Here is a 19338-nt window from a genome sequence, read left to right on the forward strand (position 1 = left end):
TATACGAAGAATGCGTAAAGTAACGGTGGACGTGATTACAGAACTGTCAAAACGCCGATGAAGACAAAATCCAGCAAATGCTATAAACTACTTACCTAGCTATCAGAATGGATTGAAAAGCTAAATTGTACAAGGGAACATTAAAAACTATAGTTAAGCCGAAAAGATGTTGGGGAGCTAACGACATGATGCGAGTATAGAATCAGCTAATGAAGCGACAACTGTCAGCCTGAGCAAGGTCGTATAATCTGGATCAAAATAATATAACATCTGACGTTTTTTGAAATGCATAGAGACCCGACATTTCTGACGCTGGGTTCGATCAACCCGGGACCACTGTAGCTACTGTACTGTTAAAGTAACCTTGCTCTACTCTTCAGTCTGTTACAGCCAGCTGTCTTGTTCTTTGCTAGCTAACCTAGCTAATCCCTCTCAAAATTGCTGTTAAATGTACATTTTGCTGCATCGTACCTAGTGGCCAGGTAACTGGGTTATTCTAGCTACCAAAAACATCATACATTCTCCTTAAATTTGCTTGGTGTGAAACATGAAACAGTAGCTGAATTGGTGCGAAGAGATTCCAGCTCATGGAGATTCCAGGTTATGGTCACCAGCAGCAGCCGTGGGGGGTCTATAGTACCTGGGCTAACGTCCCGTCTCCGGTTGGCTGTACCATCGGCTCCCCCACCGGCGCTCCTCCGTCCTACCCGCCACTACACCCGAACACTGCTACTCACAGCAAGCAGGCTGCTGTGGGTCCTTCGGAAATGCCTGCCACTACGGCTAACTTGGGCCAAGTCCAACAGAAAGCGTCCTGGGACCCCTCTCAGCCCCAATGCAATGGTTCGTGTGGCACCTTTTTAACGCTCATTTCTCTTTACTGTGTGTTTGCTCTTGCAAAGTAAGGTTGTCAGTGTAATAGTGCTGTAATTGTGCTGTTATGGAAGACTCTCTAGGAATTGTACAGTTGGTAATCTAAATGGCCTTAATTATTTATTATTTATTTATCATTAAATAGCGTGGTATGTTATTGTCACAGGTGTATTTAAACCTGCAACTGACGTCAGAGGTTCAACAGAGATGCCACAGCAGCCAATAAGCCCACTGCTGGTGAGTGCTACATTACGGATGTATAGTAGTAAACTTTGTGTATAAAACTGTAAGGAGTACTTGCTATAGTTGTACGCTAGCTATATACAGACTCCCTATCTCTCTCTCTTCATCTGTCTGTCTCTGTTTTATTCAGGCCAGTCCTGTTTCCTGTCCTAAGTCGGAATCTCGCTATGGCCTGGACCCTCAGCTATTACCAAGTGTCGTATGTCCAGCCTCCATCTACCACACCATCTTTATTCAATTCAGAGACAATCACCTTCAACGGTTTAGCCCTAGACAGATATCCTTTACACTACGTTGAACTGTATTAACTGTGGTGTGGGCTTGTCTCTGGTTTGCCATAGGTGCAGGTGATGAATGAGGACTGGACTCAGTGGGAGGGGAAAGTGTTCACATCAGGTCCCCAGTCGTCTGTTCCTCCTCTCTCTACCACTCCCTGCAGTCTGAAGGATAGAGGTACAGTAAGACTGCGCATGGGACAACATGGGAACTCATTTGTACTATGGAGATCAAGATGTCATGATGATATTGCTATATTGCGGATACAGTATGCTTCGCGATGTATGAAAAACACAGTGGTGACCCTTTGATGTGATATGACTGGTCTGCATTACTTTTACTAAAATGTTAACCCTTGCTGAATCATGTGAATGCGGAGATTCAGCGAAACACCCAGGGAATATAATGTGTGAGTTTGTTCAGGATGGTCACAGTACACAAGAACAAATGTTGCCTGACCTGACATTGTTATTTTTAAAATACTGTGGTGAACAATATTCGTCTGCAAATTAGCAGACCAAGCACACCACAGGCCATCACATAGTACATGCCTAATGTACTCGACTATCATTAGCAAGACTATCATTATTCACCTAATTTAATTTGCATCTGTTATCATTCTTACTATTCTTTTTTTCTATGACCACTACTATCATTGTCACCAAAGGAGGATGTGGTTCTCTTTTGGGTCTGACCCCCTAGAGGTTTCTACCCTGAACACAAGGGAGTTTTCCCTTGCTACTGTCTCCCTTGGCTTGCTCATTAGGAGTCTAGACATGGTCCTTGTAAAATTGCATTGAGACTGCCTATTGATTAAAATGCCATATAAATATATTTGAATTATATAGTACATTATATATTGTACACCCCCTTTAATATTCATATTATTATGCTTTACACATAAGCTTCTAAAATGGCTTTTTTTGTTGTTGTTTTTATACTTTTGACCTGTGTATCTAGGTAATGCCACAGCAAGGTTTGTCCGCTGCACATCGTACAGTTTCCCCGCTGAAGCCCAATCTGCTCAACAGAGCCATGTGCCGCTGGCGGCCATCTTTTGCCCTCTAGCCAGACTGGAGGATGGAGAGGCATGTGTGCGACTAGACTCTGTTTTACAGACACATATTGAAATATCAGTATATCTGGAAGATATAGTATTTCAGATAGATACACTGACCCTAAGATGCACCTGCCCAACAATCACCAACGTTTCAATGTAGATTCATGACTTTGGAATATTAAGACAAGCCAAGTATACAGATTTTGACACCAAAATACCGCATCTGGTTGCTCATGTTTGGAGGGAAATATTGCATTGTTGTCAGCTGGACTTAACCCCCTCGACTCTGCCCCAGAGTCAGGGGTCAGCATTCTCCACACACTTCAAAACATGATTTGCTCCTTTAATGTAAAGATACACGCTAATAGTAAGTTAACAGAAAAATAACCTGTTGATGATTTACTATTTGTAAGTCAATTTTTGAAGGCAACTAGGTTACTTGGATTTTTCCTGGCAAAACAAGGCAAAACTGATCATTACAGTGCAGATGAACCTTCAGTATTTGTTATTTCGCTGTTGTTCCATGGTGCCTCGGTGAGTGTGTGTTTTATGTGTGTAGTGCGCAGTGCCGCTGTGTGACGCGGCCGAGTGCGTTAAAGGCTGTGGGAGCTGCGGTGCCTTCATGAGTCCTGCTATGAGCTGGCAGGACTGTGGCCAGCGGTTCTACTGCCCCTTCTGTGGCAAGCTTACGGAGGGTCAGCACCACACACTTATTTTCTTATTCACACACTGTGGCCCTTTTTTGTGTGCTTAAATTTGTCTGTTTAACAGTCTTTGTTCTCTCTGTCTTATGCCATCCCATAATTCCCTTCTTCCTTTCTTCCCATCTCTCTATGTGTATCTGTCTGTGTGTGTGTGTGTGTGTCTCTCTCTATCTGTCTGTCTCTCTGTCTCAGTACCATGGCAGTCATATCAGCCTACTAACAAAGGCCAGAGAGTGGACCAAGAGAAGCGGTCAGAGCTCAGTCTGGGCTCGTATGAGATCCTGGAAACACAGCAGGTAAAAAGGGTCCTTAATGTCATCTCTGGTCTTTGAATTATGGATGTAGTTTCTATCACATTGCCTAGTGTGTTGTGCAGGGTTGGGGTGTACTACCTTTCAGCTGTTAGGGTTGTATGTATTTTGTATATGTTGCATACGTTTGATTGCGATTGTGTGTATGTGAAGTAATTTCCACCGATAATTTCTCTATATATCTGATTTGTCAAGGGAGAAACAGCTGTGTTACTCCTGGCAATTGATGTTACTGCCAGTGCAGTAAGATCAGGGCAGTTGGACTTCATCTGTCAGCAACTGTGTTCCCTACTGCTGTCTCTAGATGGGTATGACAGAATAAGAGTCTCATGTGTACCTCCTCCCATACACACACACGCACACACACATACACACACGCACACACATGCTTTGCAACCTGAAAAGTGATTTGAAAAGACGATCTGACAGTCTTGACCTTTTTTTTATGGGGGAAAGTGCTGACCAGTCAGATCTCCGAGTTGCTTTGATGACCTATGACAGTAGGATCCACCTCTACAATCTCAGCCCAAGTTTGTCCCGCCCCCACATGATGATCATTACAGACACAGATGACCTGGAACTTCCTGTGAGGGAAGGGCTTCTGGTGCCACTCAAAGACTGCAGACAGACTGTAGAGAAGTACAAACACAGCAGAAACCAAGCTAACAGTAGACACTTGTGTTTTTATTGCACAGAGTGCGACCAAGAGTTGAACATGTTTCTTTTTTGCAGTATTCTACAGCAAATCCCCTTGTTTGAGGCAGAAAGCCAGGGAGGTCTAGGCTCACAAAATCTTCCAGTGTCAGCTGGGCTCAAGATTTTACAGGTAGAATCCATCTAACCTTATACAGAGCCAGTCAAACATCTAAAGTATACTTTTTTTGAATTTTTAAAAATGTCAACCCTTTGCCCTAATGAAAACTTCAAACATGCATTCAGTTAACAATTTCCATCGGGAAATGAGCTGCATTCCCAAATGCTACATCAGCCTACAGTGACAAGTGGACTAAGCTCTGTATACACATTCTCTGCTGTACCAGAAAGAAACAAAGACTGGATTTGTGTCTGAATGTCAAACTGTCTCCTGACTTCTTCACCACCAGTGGGATAGGTCATCGCTGTCTTCACTGTCTTTCATTACTGTCTCCAACAGACTGCAGTTAGTCCTGGGAAGCTGTTGGTCTTCCATTCTTCCCCTCTTGCTGAGACCACAAACAAGCAAAGCTCCATGGGCTTCTTCACCTCCACCAAACCAAAGGTGATATAACCAAGGATAAACAAACAAACAAAAAAATCAACCCAAAAAACTGATTTGAAAAAAAAAAAATACTAATTTTTTTTCCCCAAGAAAGCCTTGGCCAATGTACTGCACTTATATTCTGTGTACATTTTTTTTTTCTCCAGTCAATCTTTCAGGCTCCTGACGCTTCCACCTCATTGGCCAAGGCATGTGTCAATCAAGGCTGCAGCGTGCAGCTCTTTGTATTTTCACAGCAGGATGTAGGCGGGGCTTGGCCTGGACACATCCCATTTCTGACAGGGGGCAAACTTATCTGCTACAACAGTCTACAGGTACTGCACACAGAGTCACAACTAGTTGATATTAACACCTTAACCTAATCTCAAAGGAAGACTAATGCATTTTTCAACCCACTCTCTGTCCATCATTATGGTCAATTACCACAGACAGTCATTTTGATCATTTCCCCTGCACTTACAAATGAATGGAAAACCCACTGACAAATTTTTGAGGTCTAAGGGCAGGTGTTGCAGGGTTTCCTCAATGACTGCCCTTAAGGTTTCTGTGGTGGTAGATATAGTGCTACAAATTAATTGCTATAAATGAATTGGTTACAGCAATTCAGGTTGCTGTAAGATCAAGTGGTAGCTCAGTGGTTAAAGTACTTGACTAGTTATCAGAAGGTTGCTAATTCAAGTCCCACTGCCACCAGGCTGCTGCTGTTGGGGCCCCTGAGCCCTTAACCCTCAATTGCTCAAGTTGTGTTCAGTCTGAATTTGTATAAGTGTGTCACGTGAATGTCAAGGGTCGGGGAGTGAATTAAGTTGTGTGTGTTAATGGGTAGGTTAGAGGTTAGACATGTGAATGAGCAGTTCTGGTGCTTCTGTACAGCCCATCATGGCAGCTTCCATTTGGTTACTGAGGTTACTATATAAAATAGGTACTTACTTTTTAGAGCAACAAGCAGCAGAGCAGGTGACACTCGTCATGTTTCATTCTCTCTCTCTCTCTCTCTCACTCTATCTAGTCAGAGGTGGAGAGAGAACGGTTCAGTGGAGACCTCAGGAACAGTATGGACACTGAGGTGGCATACAAAGCTCAGCTAAGGGTGTTCGTTAGTAAAGGTTAGTAAAGGCAACGCTAGGCCTTAACTGAACTACAGCTCACGCTTCCCAGAGGAAATTACAACTTGTATCAAAATTTCAGAAATGTCAGCCATTCAGATGCAGTCATCTTATGAAGACTTCAGTGTTGAGGAAGAGCAGCAAGTGTTGGAAGCGTTGGTTGATGGCTTGTCTGACTTTCTCCTCATAGAACTACGTGTGTCTGGTTGCTATGGCTCCTTCCTTGCTGGCCCTGACTCCTGCTGTGTTGCTATGGCAGCGCTTGATTGGCACACATCCCTGGCATTTGAGTTCACTCACAACAAATCCCTCGATGAATCTAGGGGCGTGGCCATTCAGGTAAAAGTGGAGGAGATACAGTTAGTGACAGTAACAAATAAAAAACCTGTCGGTTTTGTCACATGCGTGCAAATCCCATGAAAAAGCACTTCACAAAGTGGCAGGAAAGTGTTGTCCTTGGGATCGGAGTTTAATAGATCTTCAACAGAAGAATTAATGTCCGGCTGTTCTCACCTCTGGGTTTCATTCTTGTGTGGGTGCAGGCGGTCCTGTCATACAGCACATCTGCAGGACACAGGAAGACGCGGGTGCACACTGTTAGCCTGGGGTGCTCTCGGAACCTTCTGGAGACATTCCGCACCAGCCAGGCAGAGACGCTCCTCTGCTTCTACTGCAAGAAGAGTAGGCCTAATCTCAGAATCATGTTTGCCACTGACACACATTAGCCACGCTCATGTGACTGGTTGGATTTGTTTGTTTGACTCTTGTTTCGTGTGAATTTGTACATGTGAGCGGGCATACATGTGTTTGTGTGCATGTATGTGTGTGTGTGTGTGTGTGTGTGTGTGTGCGTGCATGCGTGTATGTGTGTGTGTGTGTGTGTGTGTGTGTGTGTGTGTGTGTGTGTGTGTGTGTGTGTGTGTGTGTGTCAGTGTATTGCATGGCTCTGGAGACACCCCTGCAGTGTCTTCGTGAGGAGCTCCAGATGGAGGTCACCGAGCTGCTGGCCTGCTACAGAAAACACTGCAGCACCACCTCTGTGTCCCCCGGGCAGGTTGTTCAAATGTTTTTTTCTCTATCTAAATGGAGACCAATATGTTTATTCTTTGAATTGTTTTTCATGTTGCCTTTGCTCATTGTATGGATATAGAGTTTAGAATTTAGAAGTGGTGAATAAGCTTGAGTGCTACGTGTGAATTATATGGTTTTACGTCACCAATAACAGCAATTTAACCAAATTGTGGTATTATGGATATACAATAATGATTGATTAATGTTATCACTACTACTCTATACCTTATATTTTGAAGTAAAAGAAAGCATTTTCAAGAGGGGGCTCGAATCTCTCTACTCGTTATCTTTCCTTCTCTTGTTTTCGCTCTCGCTCTCCCCCTCCCTCGCTCTCTCGCGCTCTCGCTCTGTCTCCCTCACTCCCCTTCTCTCTCTCTTCCCCTCTCCTCCTCTCCCTCAGTTGGTACTGCCACAGTTCCTGAAGGTTCTGCCCGTGTATGTGAACAGCCTGAGGAAGAGCGAGGTTCTCCTGCCGGGCCTTCGCAGCTCCGTGCACCTGCGTCTGCAGCTGCGTGCCCTCTCCGTCTCCATGGACACGCGCAGCAACGCCATGCAGCTCTACCCGCTCGTCCTACCGCTAGTGAGCCTTCCAGAACACGCCATTCTGGTGTGATTAGTCCACTTGCAGAGTTGATTCCCCCCTCGAGTGGTTTAATGGAATGGCTGCAGCACCGGCTTTGGCAGTTAACACACCGACAGCGGTTTGCTATGATTCTTCACACATGCTAATTTGGTTCAGTTCAGTTTGCTTCAGCTTGAAATGACTGGTTTAAGTAAAATCAACTCACATGACTTTGGAAAAAATTGTGCAAAACAATTTTCATTTTACACCCCCTATTTTTCCAGTCCTTTCATGAGCCTAGGCCAAGTTCAAGTTCAAAGAGGTTTTATTGTCATTTCAGCTATATACAAGTATACAACAAAAATGAGACAATGTTCCTCCAGGACCATGGTGCAACACAAAACAACAGTGCAACAGACAACATGCTACACAAGTGCAAACAGTCCAATATAGTGCAAAAATGTCATTAAATAAACATTAAATAAACAATAATAAATACAGGACAGGACAAATTCAGAATGAGTAGACAGTGCAATTATTTAGTCCCATATACAGTACTGGGCATATGTAAAGTGAGTTGTGCATAGGAGTCAGTGACATGCTACCCTGAACATAGCAGTCACCGGTAGCAGCCAGAACAGTTCAGAGTACAGTGCTGGTTTAGTACAGTACTCTAGCAGCAAGTAGGATAATGTGCAAGACTGCAACAGGAGTGCATAGTTTATTTGTGTGAGGTTTGACTTCAGCACTAGTCCGATTTGGGAATCTGCCCATTTGGGAATCTGAATTGGAATTGGAGTTAGCCAGAGTTCAGGAGTCTAATGGCTTTTGGGAAGAAGCTGTTGTGCAGTCTGGAGGTGCGGGACTGGATGCTGCGGGGTGAACAGTTCATGTGAAGGGTGTGTGGGGCCAGTTCCTAATACTGGGAACACATTTGCCAGTCTCATATGATGGATGTCTCTCTACCACTGCTACTCTGAACCAGACATTTCCATACAGTAGCATAGCAATGGATATTCTGGATGTTTGTAATGTGACTATAACTGTATGCCTTTGCTTCTTGTTCTTTGTCCAGCTTGGGAGTGATGTGGGTGGCAGTGTGCCCCCTATGGCCCAGGCGGTGCGCTGCACCGCATCCAGCCTGCGCTCGGAGGGTCTCTACCTGCTCTTCTCGCCCTTGGAGCTGCTGCTGTGGGTGGGCAGCCAGGCGCCCACCCAGGCTCTGACCCAGCTCTTCAACACCACCTCCTTCTCATCGCTCACATCTGGGGAGGTCAGACACAGATTCAGCCAGTGTCTCGATAGATTCACTTCCCTCTGACTTTTCTTGGAATTAATGATGTGTGTGTGTGTGTGTGTGTGTGTGTGTGTGTGTGCGCGTGTGTGTGTATGTGTGTGCGTATGTGTGTCTGTGTGTCTGTGTGTCTGTGTGTGTGTGTGTGTGTGTGTGTGTGTGTGTTACAGATGAGTCCTCCCCATCTGGACAACCCTCTTTCAGTCAGTCTTTGGAATCTCATCAGGTTCCTACAGTCCTGGGCATCCATTACTCTTAAGGTGTGTCTACTGTCTATGACTCTCATGTCCTGCCTTTAAACAGATACAGATCCAAGGCATGCAACTGGTTAATTCCATATTGGCTTGTGTTTCTTGATGTCTGCCTTACTGTCTGTAGTTTCTGTTTTAGAAACAGCATTACAGCTGATGTAAGCATCTGAGTGCTTTAGTGTTTTGCTCAAGGGACAGTTCTAGGACTCGTATCCATTGTGGTAACCACATGTTGCTCTGTGTGCTCAGTTGAAAGTGGTGAAGGAAGGCGACAGTTGTGAGGAGTGCCTGCAGCGCCTCCTAGTGGAGGACAAGAGTCCTAACGGGGGAGCCTCCTACGCTGATTTCCTGTTCCACCTCCATGTCAATTCACTGCGTCTTGTTGTGGGCTGATGTGCGTATTCTGCGCAGCCATCAATCAGGGACAAGTGGCCTACTCCATTGGCCTCTTTATTTATCTTTTTCATCTATGTAACTTCCTCTTGGTAAGAGACGAGAGCATTAAAGATGACATTAGTTGCAGCCAGCCTGTCAGGTGCAGTCTGTTAGGGGAATAAGGAGTTGAGGGAAGTCTCCTCCTTGGGCGATTGCCATTGAGTTAAGGACTGTGTAATGGATGAGAGATGAGTTCCCCATTTTTTGCAATCTGCCGGGGTTCTGGAGATGGTTCAATTTACCATTTATTTTATTTTAATTTTGCACACAGTGCATTACTGACAACAATGAATTACAACTTGCATGTTTGCATTGTAAGCAATAAGATTTTTTCACTCATTGAATTGTTTCACATCTTAATAAGACTGTTGTTATATTTTACTGTTACTGGTGTAAGCATCAATGTATAAATAATATCTATGTGTTTTATTTATTTCATATTTATTTTTGTATTTGAATGCACGTCCCTGCAGTGTGTGAGTGTCCTAATAAACATAAGTGTGTGGCAAGTTGCTGTAAAATCAACTATCTGTGTTTCTCTGTATGAGCAGTACCCTTCTCATGTAATGTAAATGTAAACGCATGGTATTTCAGTCTGAAACAGAATGTTTACTAATGCTAAACTAAATATACTAATGATGAAAAGACGTGTTTAAATGTGTCAGTGGTTGTGTGGATGAATGAACACATTTGGTGAACCAAAATGTGGAGGAGAAATCGTGCCATAGCCCCTTTAACACTAACAGATATGCCTCAAAAACAGCCTCATGACTCATACATAACTTCATTAGTGTAACTGGAGATAATGTTGTCGACTTTGTACTGAATCCAAAATTTCAGAAAGTGTCTGTCCTTGTTCATCATTCAATATCCCAGCAAGAACTACAGCCCAAATTACAGACCTCAAGACAAAAAATTTTTCTGTGACACTAGATTTTCTTTCTTTAGCGCCATTTTCCATTTATACACAAACCTGAAGAAAAACAGCAATTATTTTTAAGGTTGACATGTAATTGACTTTGCCTGATTGAAAAAAAATAATTTATTTCATAGTCAGTCAATAGTTTCAATGATAAAGATAAGAAGAAGCTACACAAATAATTAATTCCTCTAACAAACTTTCACTTACACATACACCAAAGTCATATGCACTTCGGGATCTGTGATTGGTAGAGGCACCTTCCTCACCACCCTTCTAGATTTTTAAATACTGCTTAGATGATGAAATTTGGAATAGATTTAGAACATTTCAATAGATACTACACTACAGGAGACATTGTGCATTGTAATGCTTAAACATTTTACATTTATGCTGTGAATTGAAATGTATAAATCAGTAAATGAATGTTAGTATATTTTCTGTGTCCAGACGAGACAGGGGCATATAAATAATGATTCATTTATTTATTTGATTGAGGTTGGTTTGAATTCTAAAATGCAATACACTGTCTGTGCATATCAGGCATTTTTTGTGTGCAGTCCTCAAATAAGTACACTTTGAAAGCGTGCTTCAGACTGTCGAGTACTCAGCTGGACATGAGTAACGATTCGTGGTTACATAATAACGTCTTCCGCAGAATACAAATGGCCCTCCTCACGGTCTGTCCCTATTTGGAGTTACAGTAAAACGTATCCGGGTAGAGCGCGTTGTAGTGCTGCCCACGCGTCCTGTTACGCCGACGGGCCGATAGGTGGCGGCAGTGAGCCGGCGGTCAGACGTGTTCCTCGGCATTCTGCAGCGAACCGTTTTGAGAAGAACGCCACTCTGGACTTCGAGCGGGGGGGGCGGGAGAGGACGCCAGTCGTCAGCCAGCCCGCAGTCTCGCCCGTCGCTTGCTTATTGTTTTGCGGCATAAAACTCTTGCCAGAGGACTTGTTTTTTGGGGGCACTGTACGGAGTCGACTGCTTTGCACCCAAACTAAGCGCTGGCTGTAGCTTTGTAGCTAAGGCAGGCTGTATCCAAGCGTGTCAGAGTCCGCGACGAGGAGACATGGCCACGACCACTTGTACGCGATTCACGGACGAATATCAGCTGTACGAGGAGCTCGGAAAGTAAGTGGCGGGCCGCGCTGCTTCCGCGCAAAGTCGGCTGCTGTTTTCCGCGGCGAAAGGCGAGTTAGGCGTGGTAGCGTTGCACTGACAGGCTCGGCAGCTAACGTTAGCTTAGCGCATGTTGTGGTGGTGGGAGGCTAGCGTTTATTAGCGAGCGGGCTTTTGGCCGCAGAAATAGCCGCGCTTTTGCTTTCGGATGTACGGTTGAACCGCAGCTTCCGTGGTTCCCGCGGCCGGCATTCTGTCGCCGGACTGCGGGAGAGTCGACGGTGCTGCAAATCCTGGGTAGTTCAGACGGACTTTGGTTGGTGCTACGCCTCTTGCAGACCCCGTTGCTAAAATATGTAAACGTCTGCTGCTTTCTTGTTTTTGTTGCGCTTTTGTAGTGTTTGATGGAGTTTTATGAAAAGTAACATGTGAAATATATAAAAGAAGTTGAGGTTAAAAAAAAATGTTTTAATTGAAGTAAACAGTGGCCACAGTCAGTGATGAGAGTTGTAGATAAGTGAAAGACATAAGCAGTTAATAAGAACAGGGTCATTCTGTGTCTCTAGACGTGTCTATTGTCAGGGGACAGATATACTTAGGACCTACTTAGGGTGTGTGTGTTTGTGTGTGTCTTATGGTATCTGTGTGTGTTTGTGTGTTGGGGTGATAAAAATGTCCTTTTACTTTACAGGATAAACAGTATGATCAAATTAATCTGTAATCTCATTGCAATTTTCTTTATAACTAAATACCTGATGGTGTCCTTTAATTTACAGATTAAGCAATGCAGACACCTTTATCTCTAGGCCACAGTCCGCACATGACTTCTGTGTGTTCAGACCCAGAACTGTGCAGGGATCAAAGAATTGGGCGTGAATGTAGTGCTGTGTGGATGGTGTGAGATTAAGGGGGAGGAAATGGGAGAATGATGTGTGTCTCCAGTCTCGCTAGCACACAGATCAGATAATCCAGCTTCACGGGGAGTGTAAGGGCATGCGATAACGACATGCTGCTCTCCTGGGAGGCTTGGAGGAAGATTTCCTACTGGAAGCCATGTGGAATGGCAGAAATGTGGGTGTGCGGATCGAAGTACACGAGCGTGTAGAGGCTGAGGCCTTGAGAGTGTATGTTCAGGCTAAGGTGTTTGTATGTATATATGTGTGTGTATAGTTGTGGGGGATGGAGACAAAGGTGACAATGGGGTGTGAATGTGTGTGTGTGTGTGCGCGCGCACACATGCATGTATATGTGTGTTTATTTGCTGGGTGAGGCACTTGCTTAAGATTGTAAGCATGCAAACTTACACACACACACAGAGGTGTTAAATTGAGACATGGCAAGAGAGGATGCGTTCACATGGACACCAAACTATCTTTTGCTGTCCGCTTGCAAAACGTACGACTGCACTAAACTATTTGTGTGACTGTGTCAAATACATTCTCCGTCAATATGTATTTTTGTACTTTTAAGATCTAAATTCAGCAGTAGTTCAGCGCTTCTTTCCTCAGTGCGTTTCTCCACACGCATGCCGCATGCACATCAGTCACTAATACGCAGATGTCATAGATCATTTTACTGTCCTCTAAGAGGGAAAAAAAAGAGGCATTAATGAATAGCACTTGGCTTCCGCAGTAATTATGCCCGTCATTAAGATCTCCATTAATAACCACTGTCACTGGGAGGACTTGTAGGTTTCCCTTTATTTATTTATTTATTTATTTATTTATTTATTTATTTATTTATTTACATTATTTATTTTACATTTATATTGGTCTGATTTTGGTTTGGCTTGCTGTAAGTTACAGACTTCCTGTGCTGTAGGAGTGTTAAATGCAACACAAGTATGAGAGTTCAATGTCAGATTTCTGTGTAGTCCATGTAAACTTGGACACAGCACCAACGTAACAGTGGGATGGAGTACACATCTGCTTGTTCACATTTTTCTGCTTTGTCTCAGCTGCTGTGTTATGCAAATGTTACTTTTCTGGGACATTTTAAAAGACCTCTGTGTGTGTGTGTAGTACTTTCTATATCTACATTTGTCCTGCACTCCAAGATTTGCTGACTGTGCTACACTGCCTATTAAACAAACGGCTTCAGCATCGTATACTTTCCCCAAGCATATTCTGTGCCCAGACTTTTATATTTTATGAACACCACACGCCAAAATTCCGCCACTGCCACTACCACCTCTTCCATCCCCTGCCGAGATCATATTCACTGTTCTCGGCCGGGCTGTGCGTGCAGGAAGAGCACACTGTGATGGAGCAGTGACTGTGCTGAACTTGGTTCAGGGTTATGATCACTGGGCACAGTTCTGCTGAATGCGTATGAATGGGTGTGGTTTTAAACCAGTCCCCATGTAATGACCCTTCAGACATTGGCTCCTGAGCAGGGCTGCATGATATATTTTTGCCCAGCTTATTACAGCATTTGTCTTCGTGATATTGCAGGAAGATGATCCCATATATGCGAATGATTACGTTTCTTTTTCTTTTTTTAATTAACGTGAGCGGTGTGATCAAGATTGATCATTACAGCGGCGCACTGTGTACGTGTTTTTGATGAACTGTGGCATGTATGCGATTCTCCAAACAAATACTTGTTTAACATGATGCAGGCTGATGTTTAATCATGTTCCATCAAGGATTCATCAGTGTATTTTTAATACTTTGCAAGACGTTTAGAAGAAGCAAAACGTAGCTGTTTAATTACAAAACAGATTTCTTTGCCTGAATTGTACAGTCCCGGTCTTGTGCCGCTTTAGCGTGGGTTTGAACCTGTGCCTTACCGAAAACATGACTTGAACTCGACTGACAAAATAACCAAGATACTTCAACTTCTCTCAAATATTTGTCTTTCATTGTTTCTTTAGGGGAGCATTTTCGGTGGTACGGCGGTGTGTGAAGCTGTGCACAGGTCAGGAATATGCCGCCAAAATCATCAACACTAAAAAGCTCTCCGCAAGAGGTAAGTGTGATGTCTCCATCCTGGACCAGCTCTTCGCATGCTTTGTTTGTTTGCCCGTGTTCTCTCTAGCTTTTGTATTTCAGTCTAATTCTATGGCTGATTCCACCCACATAATAAACAAACATGCCAGGTTTCTGGAACATTCTAGTGAGTTCTAAGTTCCATTGCGCTATTCTCACTGCCCTGTGTGCACGAGTTTTCTGACGTGTGCTTCCATGGCGGCAGTCCTGGGCGAGGCCGAGGCGAAATGCCACGCCGGTGAGACACGCGCCATGCTAAACCTCCGCCGCCTCCGCGGGGAGCAGTTTTCCTTACAGCATCCTGTGGGAGTCAGGCGTCAGATATCTCTGCCCCTGTCCCCTGGCGTCCCGCCGGGTGTAAGCCGACCCAGACAGCTGCGGGTGTTGGGCAGCCCTCGCTGGGCATTGTGGCAGGCGAGTGTCGCCCGCTGCCTCCTGCCACTCTTGCTGTGTAAAGAGCAGCTGATTTTTTTTTGGGGGGGGGGGGGTGTGTGGATGAATGTCGCGGTGGTTTACTCAGTAGCTGCGGTGTCCTAAAATGGGATTGGTTTGGACAGGGTGAGGCTTCTCTGTTAGAAAATTTGAAAGCTGTTAGGCTCGGTGCCACAGCCAGCTCAGACTGGCATTACTGTAGCGGTCTGCTGTGCACTCCAGAGGTTGCTGGCTAATGCCACTGACTGTTGGAAGACCTATTGACTGAAAGGATGTTGCCTGTCTGACACGCACTCGCCACAAATACTGGCCATGAAATTTCTACACCTCTTTTATTAATCACAGTAAGTAACCCGGATCAGTTTGAGAGCTTTACACATTGTTGCTTTGTAAGGCCTGCATGGTATGTCATTGTTATTGAAGGATTGGCTTGTGCAATACAGATACTGCACAAGGCCTCAACCTTCAAGTGAACACTCTGGCATTGTGGTTCACCAGGTGCTGATGAATGAATGATCATCTGGTGTTCTGATAAATTGAGGCATCAAGGACTAGTCTAATAAACCTAAATCATTTTTGGGAAACTAATACTGATTAGTCTTTCACTATGCCACATTAGGGTTTCAGCAATAATCACTAGTTAAAATATAATTCCAATATTTTTACCTCATCATTCAGCTCTCACTACGCACTCTTTCTAAATTGGACCGCGTGCAATGAAAAGGCACCAAAGGTTCAGATGTCATTACTCTTCACATATGGTGTTGTTTTGTTTTTTTGGGGGGGGGTTTGCGCGTGTGTGTGGCTTTAAATTGTCTGTCTTGTTCTCGCCCTGTTGGGAATAAGCCGGAAGTAGCTGGAGAAGTAGGCTAATGGAGGGGAGGCTCTGTAGCACCACACAGGCAGCAGTTATCAGGCTGTGCGTGCGTGCAGGGTGGAGGCGAGACCCAATAGCAGTTTCCGGGTTTTCTTGGCCGAGAGCCGCTGAGAGTACTAACAATGGGCCCTCGTTATGTGACGTAACGCACATGAGGACTGTGTAGGGATCGCTTCCTAACTGTCTATAGAAGAGGAGATACACTGCTGATCCAGGATCAGGGTAAATCAAGACCAAGCGGGTGGACCAGTGCTGGTAAAATTACACCCAGTAAGTGGATGATTGGTGCGGAATGAGAAAGTAGAACGGAGAAGAGTTGGAGGAAGAGAAACGGGGAGAGTGTGACAATTAAAAAAGAGAGAAACGCACACACACAAACGCAACATTCATACATTAATCTCAGCAGAATTACCCGTGATGGTGAAGGGTTTCCAAAGCAGATTATGAAGAGGTATCGTGACGAGTGTGGGGTCTAGGGTTGAACGTGAAAGATGAGTGATTGTGTGGGTGAAAGAGAGAAGCAGTTATAGTGCCCCTGACTTTGGAGGCAGCTATGGAACCCAGCAGCTGTGTGTGCGCGCGCGTGCGTGCATAGCTACATGCCTGGAGCACGGGATTCTCATCTGACCCGCTGAGCTGGAGAGACACAGTCAGCCTGAGCAGTGGGCATGTGCTTTCACTCCTGAGCAGTGTCATGAAGTCAAAAGAAGAAAGTTTTCCATGTCGATTGTCGCTTTTTATATATATATATATATATATATATATATATATATATATATATATATATATATATATATATATATATATATATATATATATATAAATAAAATGTGTGTGTTAGTTATTTATTAAAAATAATTAAATATAATAATTTGGACCCAGCTGTCAAAGTTTAACATTAAACCTTTTATGTACCACCATTTTATTAGATCAAATTGGTGTTACTCTGTGACATGGAACATGTCTGTTCCAGGGTCAGTGACCACTGATTTCATCCACTGCATTTACAGCTTCAAGTGAAAAGTGGTTTCATTCACTTGTGTTGCGCTGAAGGGGTTTCACTGGTGGTGCAGTTTAATGTGAGACCTGTGATGCAAAATCACCAAATTGCAGTTGAGCAGTTAAAGTGGCTCGTTTGTGGCTCATGTTACTGCTGCGTCGATATGAGTCCTGCTGCTGGACGGTTTAGGTCAACATACATTAGCAGAAGGGTCGGAGCCAGGGGCTGAAGGGGGCAGTTGTGGTGGTAGGGGCCAAGTGTAGAAAACTTTACTCATGATGTCTCGTGATGCAGTGTTTATATAGAAGCCGCTTTGGAACCAGCTTCTCTGATTCTGAGTCTTAATTTCTTCCCATTACAAGAGAAGCTGCAGAGTTGGTTTGGAGGGGTGGTGTGTACCATGCGTCAGTGGGCACTGCTTCACCCCGATGTGAAGTCGGGTGAAATGAGTGTTTGTATGTTTGAGCACTGCCTGCTCTGTTTGGTTTGCGCGACCAATCAGACGCCCCCGACTGGATAGGCTACCGCTCTACGGTGGGGACGGGGGCGAGCGTTGTGAGTGACGAAGTTGGAATGAATAAAACAATTTCACATACACACCACTCAAAACATGGCCAGGTGAGAAATTTGTTGACGCCAGGCTACATACAACAACGGCTCCCAACACTGACCTTGAAAGACCTTGTAAAGGGTGTTGTTGGCTTTCCTTTGTACTCTTAACTGTCTGTAAAAATTGTTCTGTTTTGTCTGTCTTGTTTTAAAGGGTCATTAATGGTTGGATAATGCTTTATTTGGTTATAATGTGTCTAAAAGAACTCAGTAAAATAGATACACACACACACACACACACACACACACATATATCTATCTATCTCTCTATCTCTCTTTCTATCTCTATCTCTATCACTTTTTCTTTTCCTGAGTCTGTCCCGTTAGCTGGTTTGCATTCAATGATGTCTTTCTGTGATATTTTGAAGCTTTTGTTTTGTTTTGTTTTATGTCCTGAGCCGAAACACTTCAATTTTCACACTGTCACCAGGTGATGATGCCTGGTGTGTGTGTGTTTATTTTTATATAATATATATGTGCTATTTGTGTTTTGAGGCTGCATCCATGCTGCTTTCTGTCGATTTTTCTCAGCAGTGAACACATCACTCATGCTCTTTATTCTCTCCCTTCATCCCCATTGAGTTCTCTCTCTGCTCTCTGCCTTTTTCTCAAATTCCTCACTTTCCCTCTTTCCTTGTTTCGCTCCCTCTCTTGCTGTCCTTTCTGTTTTCACTCCCCCATCTCCCCCTTTTCTCTTTCTTTCCTCCCCCACTCCCTCCTCCTTTCAATCTTTCATCGCCCTCTTGTGTTATTTACCTTGCTGCGTTATGGAGGCGCGAGCGTGATGAGACAGCCTGGCCAGCAGGGCTGCGCCAACCCCAGCGGTCTTCACCGGGGCTCTCTCAGACCCACTTCTCTATTACCCCTCTGGCTGAACGCCCTGTCAAATTATATCACTGTCCTTAGTACATGGGTTCAGGGGAATGTAAGCGTTTCTGAAAATAAAGAGGTATTTATTTGTGTCTGCATGACCTTATAGGATCATGTGAATTCCACCCCAACAGTACATGGTATTTCCAGCATATTACACTAGTGGCCTAATGGAAAACTTGGAATGGGTTTGTGACTGAGAAACTGTGGGTTATGGTTAGGTGAACTGTAGACCGCACTGCACAAAAAACTGCAGGCTGCCGGTCTTATATTCAAGTACCTTTTGTTTGTGTAACCATTATAAAAAGGATCATGGTTGTGTCCTAAATATAAATCCTTGAGTCCTTTTGCATACATGCAGATGTGTTAAAGCAGGACAGACTGAGGGGCCTCAGTCCTGTACCACACTGGGTGGCTGTAACCCAGACTGTGGGTTTGACACAGTACCTGGGCTGTGGCCACTGGCCACATGTGGTACTGCTGTGGTTGGCTGGAGCAGATTTACCCCTGACCCCTCGACTGGCTGGGCTCATTGCTCTGTGCGCACATGGACCCCGGGCCAGCATGGCTGCCAGAGCTCTACTGCAGGCAGGTTTCCAACACAAGGGATTAATTTGGATATACGCATGCATATATACCCAGCACGCGCATGCGTGGACACGCGTCACAAGCACTGGGCAGAGATTAGAGGGACATGGAAAAAAAAGAGGTGGAGCTCTGGTCATTTATACAAGAGATGAAGGCAGAAGACTGAAACGCACAGGGTTTCTCTCTAAACACCAATGCTCTGACTTTGTCTCATTATGTGTCTGTCTCTGTACGTTTTGTCTTTCTCACTAGCACTTTCTCGCTTTCTGTTTCTCTCTCTGGGCTTTTTCTTGTCTCCTTCTGTCACGACTGAGGTTTTCACCCAGTCTCGTGGCCCGTTGCGGAATGTCTGACAAATTGACCCGCTGGTAACGGTTTCATCACCACGACGTCATCCAGATGGAATGCGAGCAATGGCAACACCATTGCAGATCCTCTCCTCAGCTGCGTGAACTAACGTGACCTTTTTTGCACTGCTGTCCTAACA

The 19338-nt window shown here is 44.4% G+C and overlaps 2 protein-coding genes across 37 annotated transcripts in view; both read left to right on the forward strand.

Annotated features, from left to right (window-relative positions):
• On the forward strand, positions 1-10089 carry si:dkey-13n15.2 (protein transport protein Sec24C). Of its 2 annotated transcripts, XM_027023190.2 has the most exons (21): positions 1-238; positions 557-843; positions 1040-1110; positions 1247-1315; positions 1458-1569; positions 2353-2480; positions 3012-3147; positions 3349-3452; positions 3663-3775; positions 3924-4106; positions 4200-4293; positions 4621-4725; positions 4872-5039; positions 5735-5831; positions 6022-6170; positions 6374-6512; positions 6764-6885; positions 7303-7482; positions 8540-8737; positions 8929-9018; positions 9259-10089. In XM_027023190.2, the coding sequence occupies exons 2-21, from the start codon at positions 588-590 to the stop codon at positions 9400-9402; spliced, it is 2658 nt and encodes an 885-aa protein (XP_026878991.2). In that variant the 5' UTR covers positions 1-238; positions 557-587; the 3' UTR covers positions 9403-10089. The 2 variants fall into 2 exon arrangements, with proteins under 2 accessions (XP_026878991.2, XP_026878990.2); XM_027023189.2 differs by having other exon boundaries at positions 1-843.
• A 1109-nt stretch (positions 10090-11198) lies between these two features.
• The window catches only part of camk2b1 (calcium/calmodulin-dependent protein kinase (CaM kinase) II beta 1), a 53550-nt gene continuing 45410 nt past the window's right edge, over positions 11199-19338 (forward strand). For 14 of the 35 annotated variants that reach the window (XM_035529588.1, XM_035529594.1, XM_035529592.1 and 11 more), the window contains exons 1-2: positions 11204-11497; positions 14361-14455. In XM_035529588.1, coding sequence (XP_035385481.1) covers positions 11436-11497; positions 14361-14455 — 157 coding nt within the window. In that variant the 5' untranslated portion in view covers positions 11204-11435. Of the gene's footprint in view, positions 11498-14360; positions 14456-19338 lie in introns of all 35 variants that reach the window. The other 21 variants (XM_035529572.1, XM_035529580.1, XM_035529574.1 and 18 more) reach the window with 5 other exon arrangements.

The sequence above is a fragment of the Electrophorus electricus genome, chromosome 9, assembly GCF_013358815.1.
Source record: "Electrophorus electricus isolate fEleEle1 chromosome 9, fEleEle1.pri, whole genome shotgun sequence".
NCBI lineage: Eukaryota > Metazoa > Chordata > Actinopteri > Gymnotiformes > Gymnotidae > Electrophorus > Electrophorus electricus.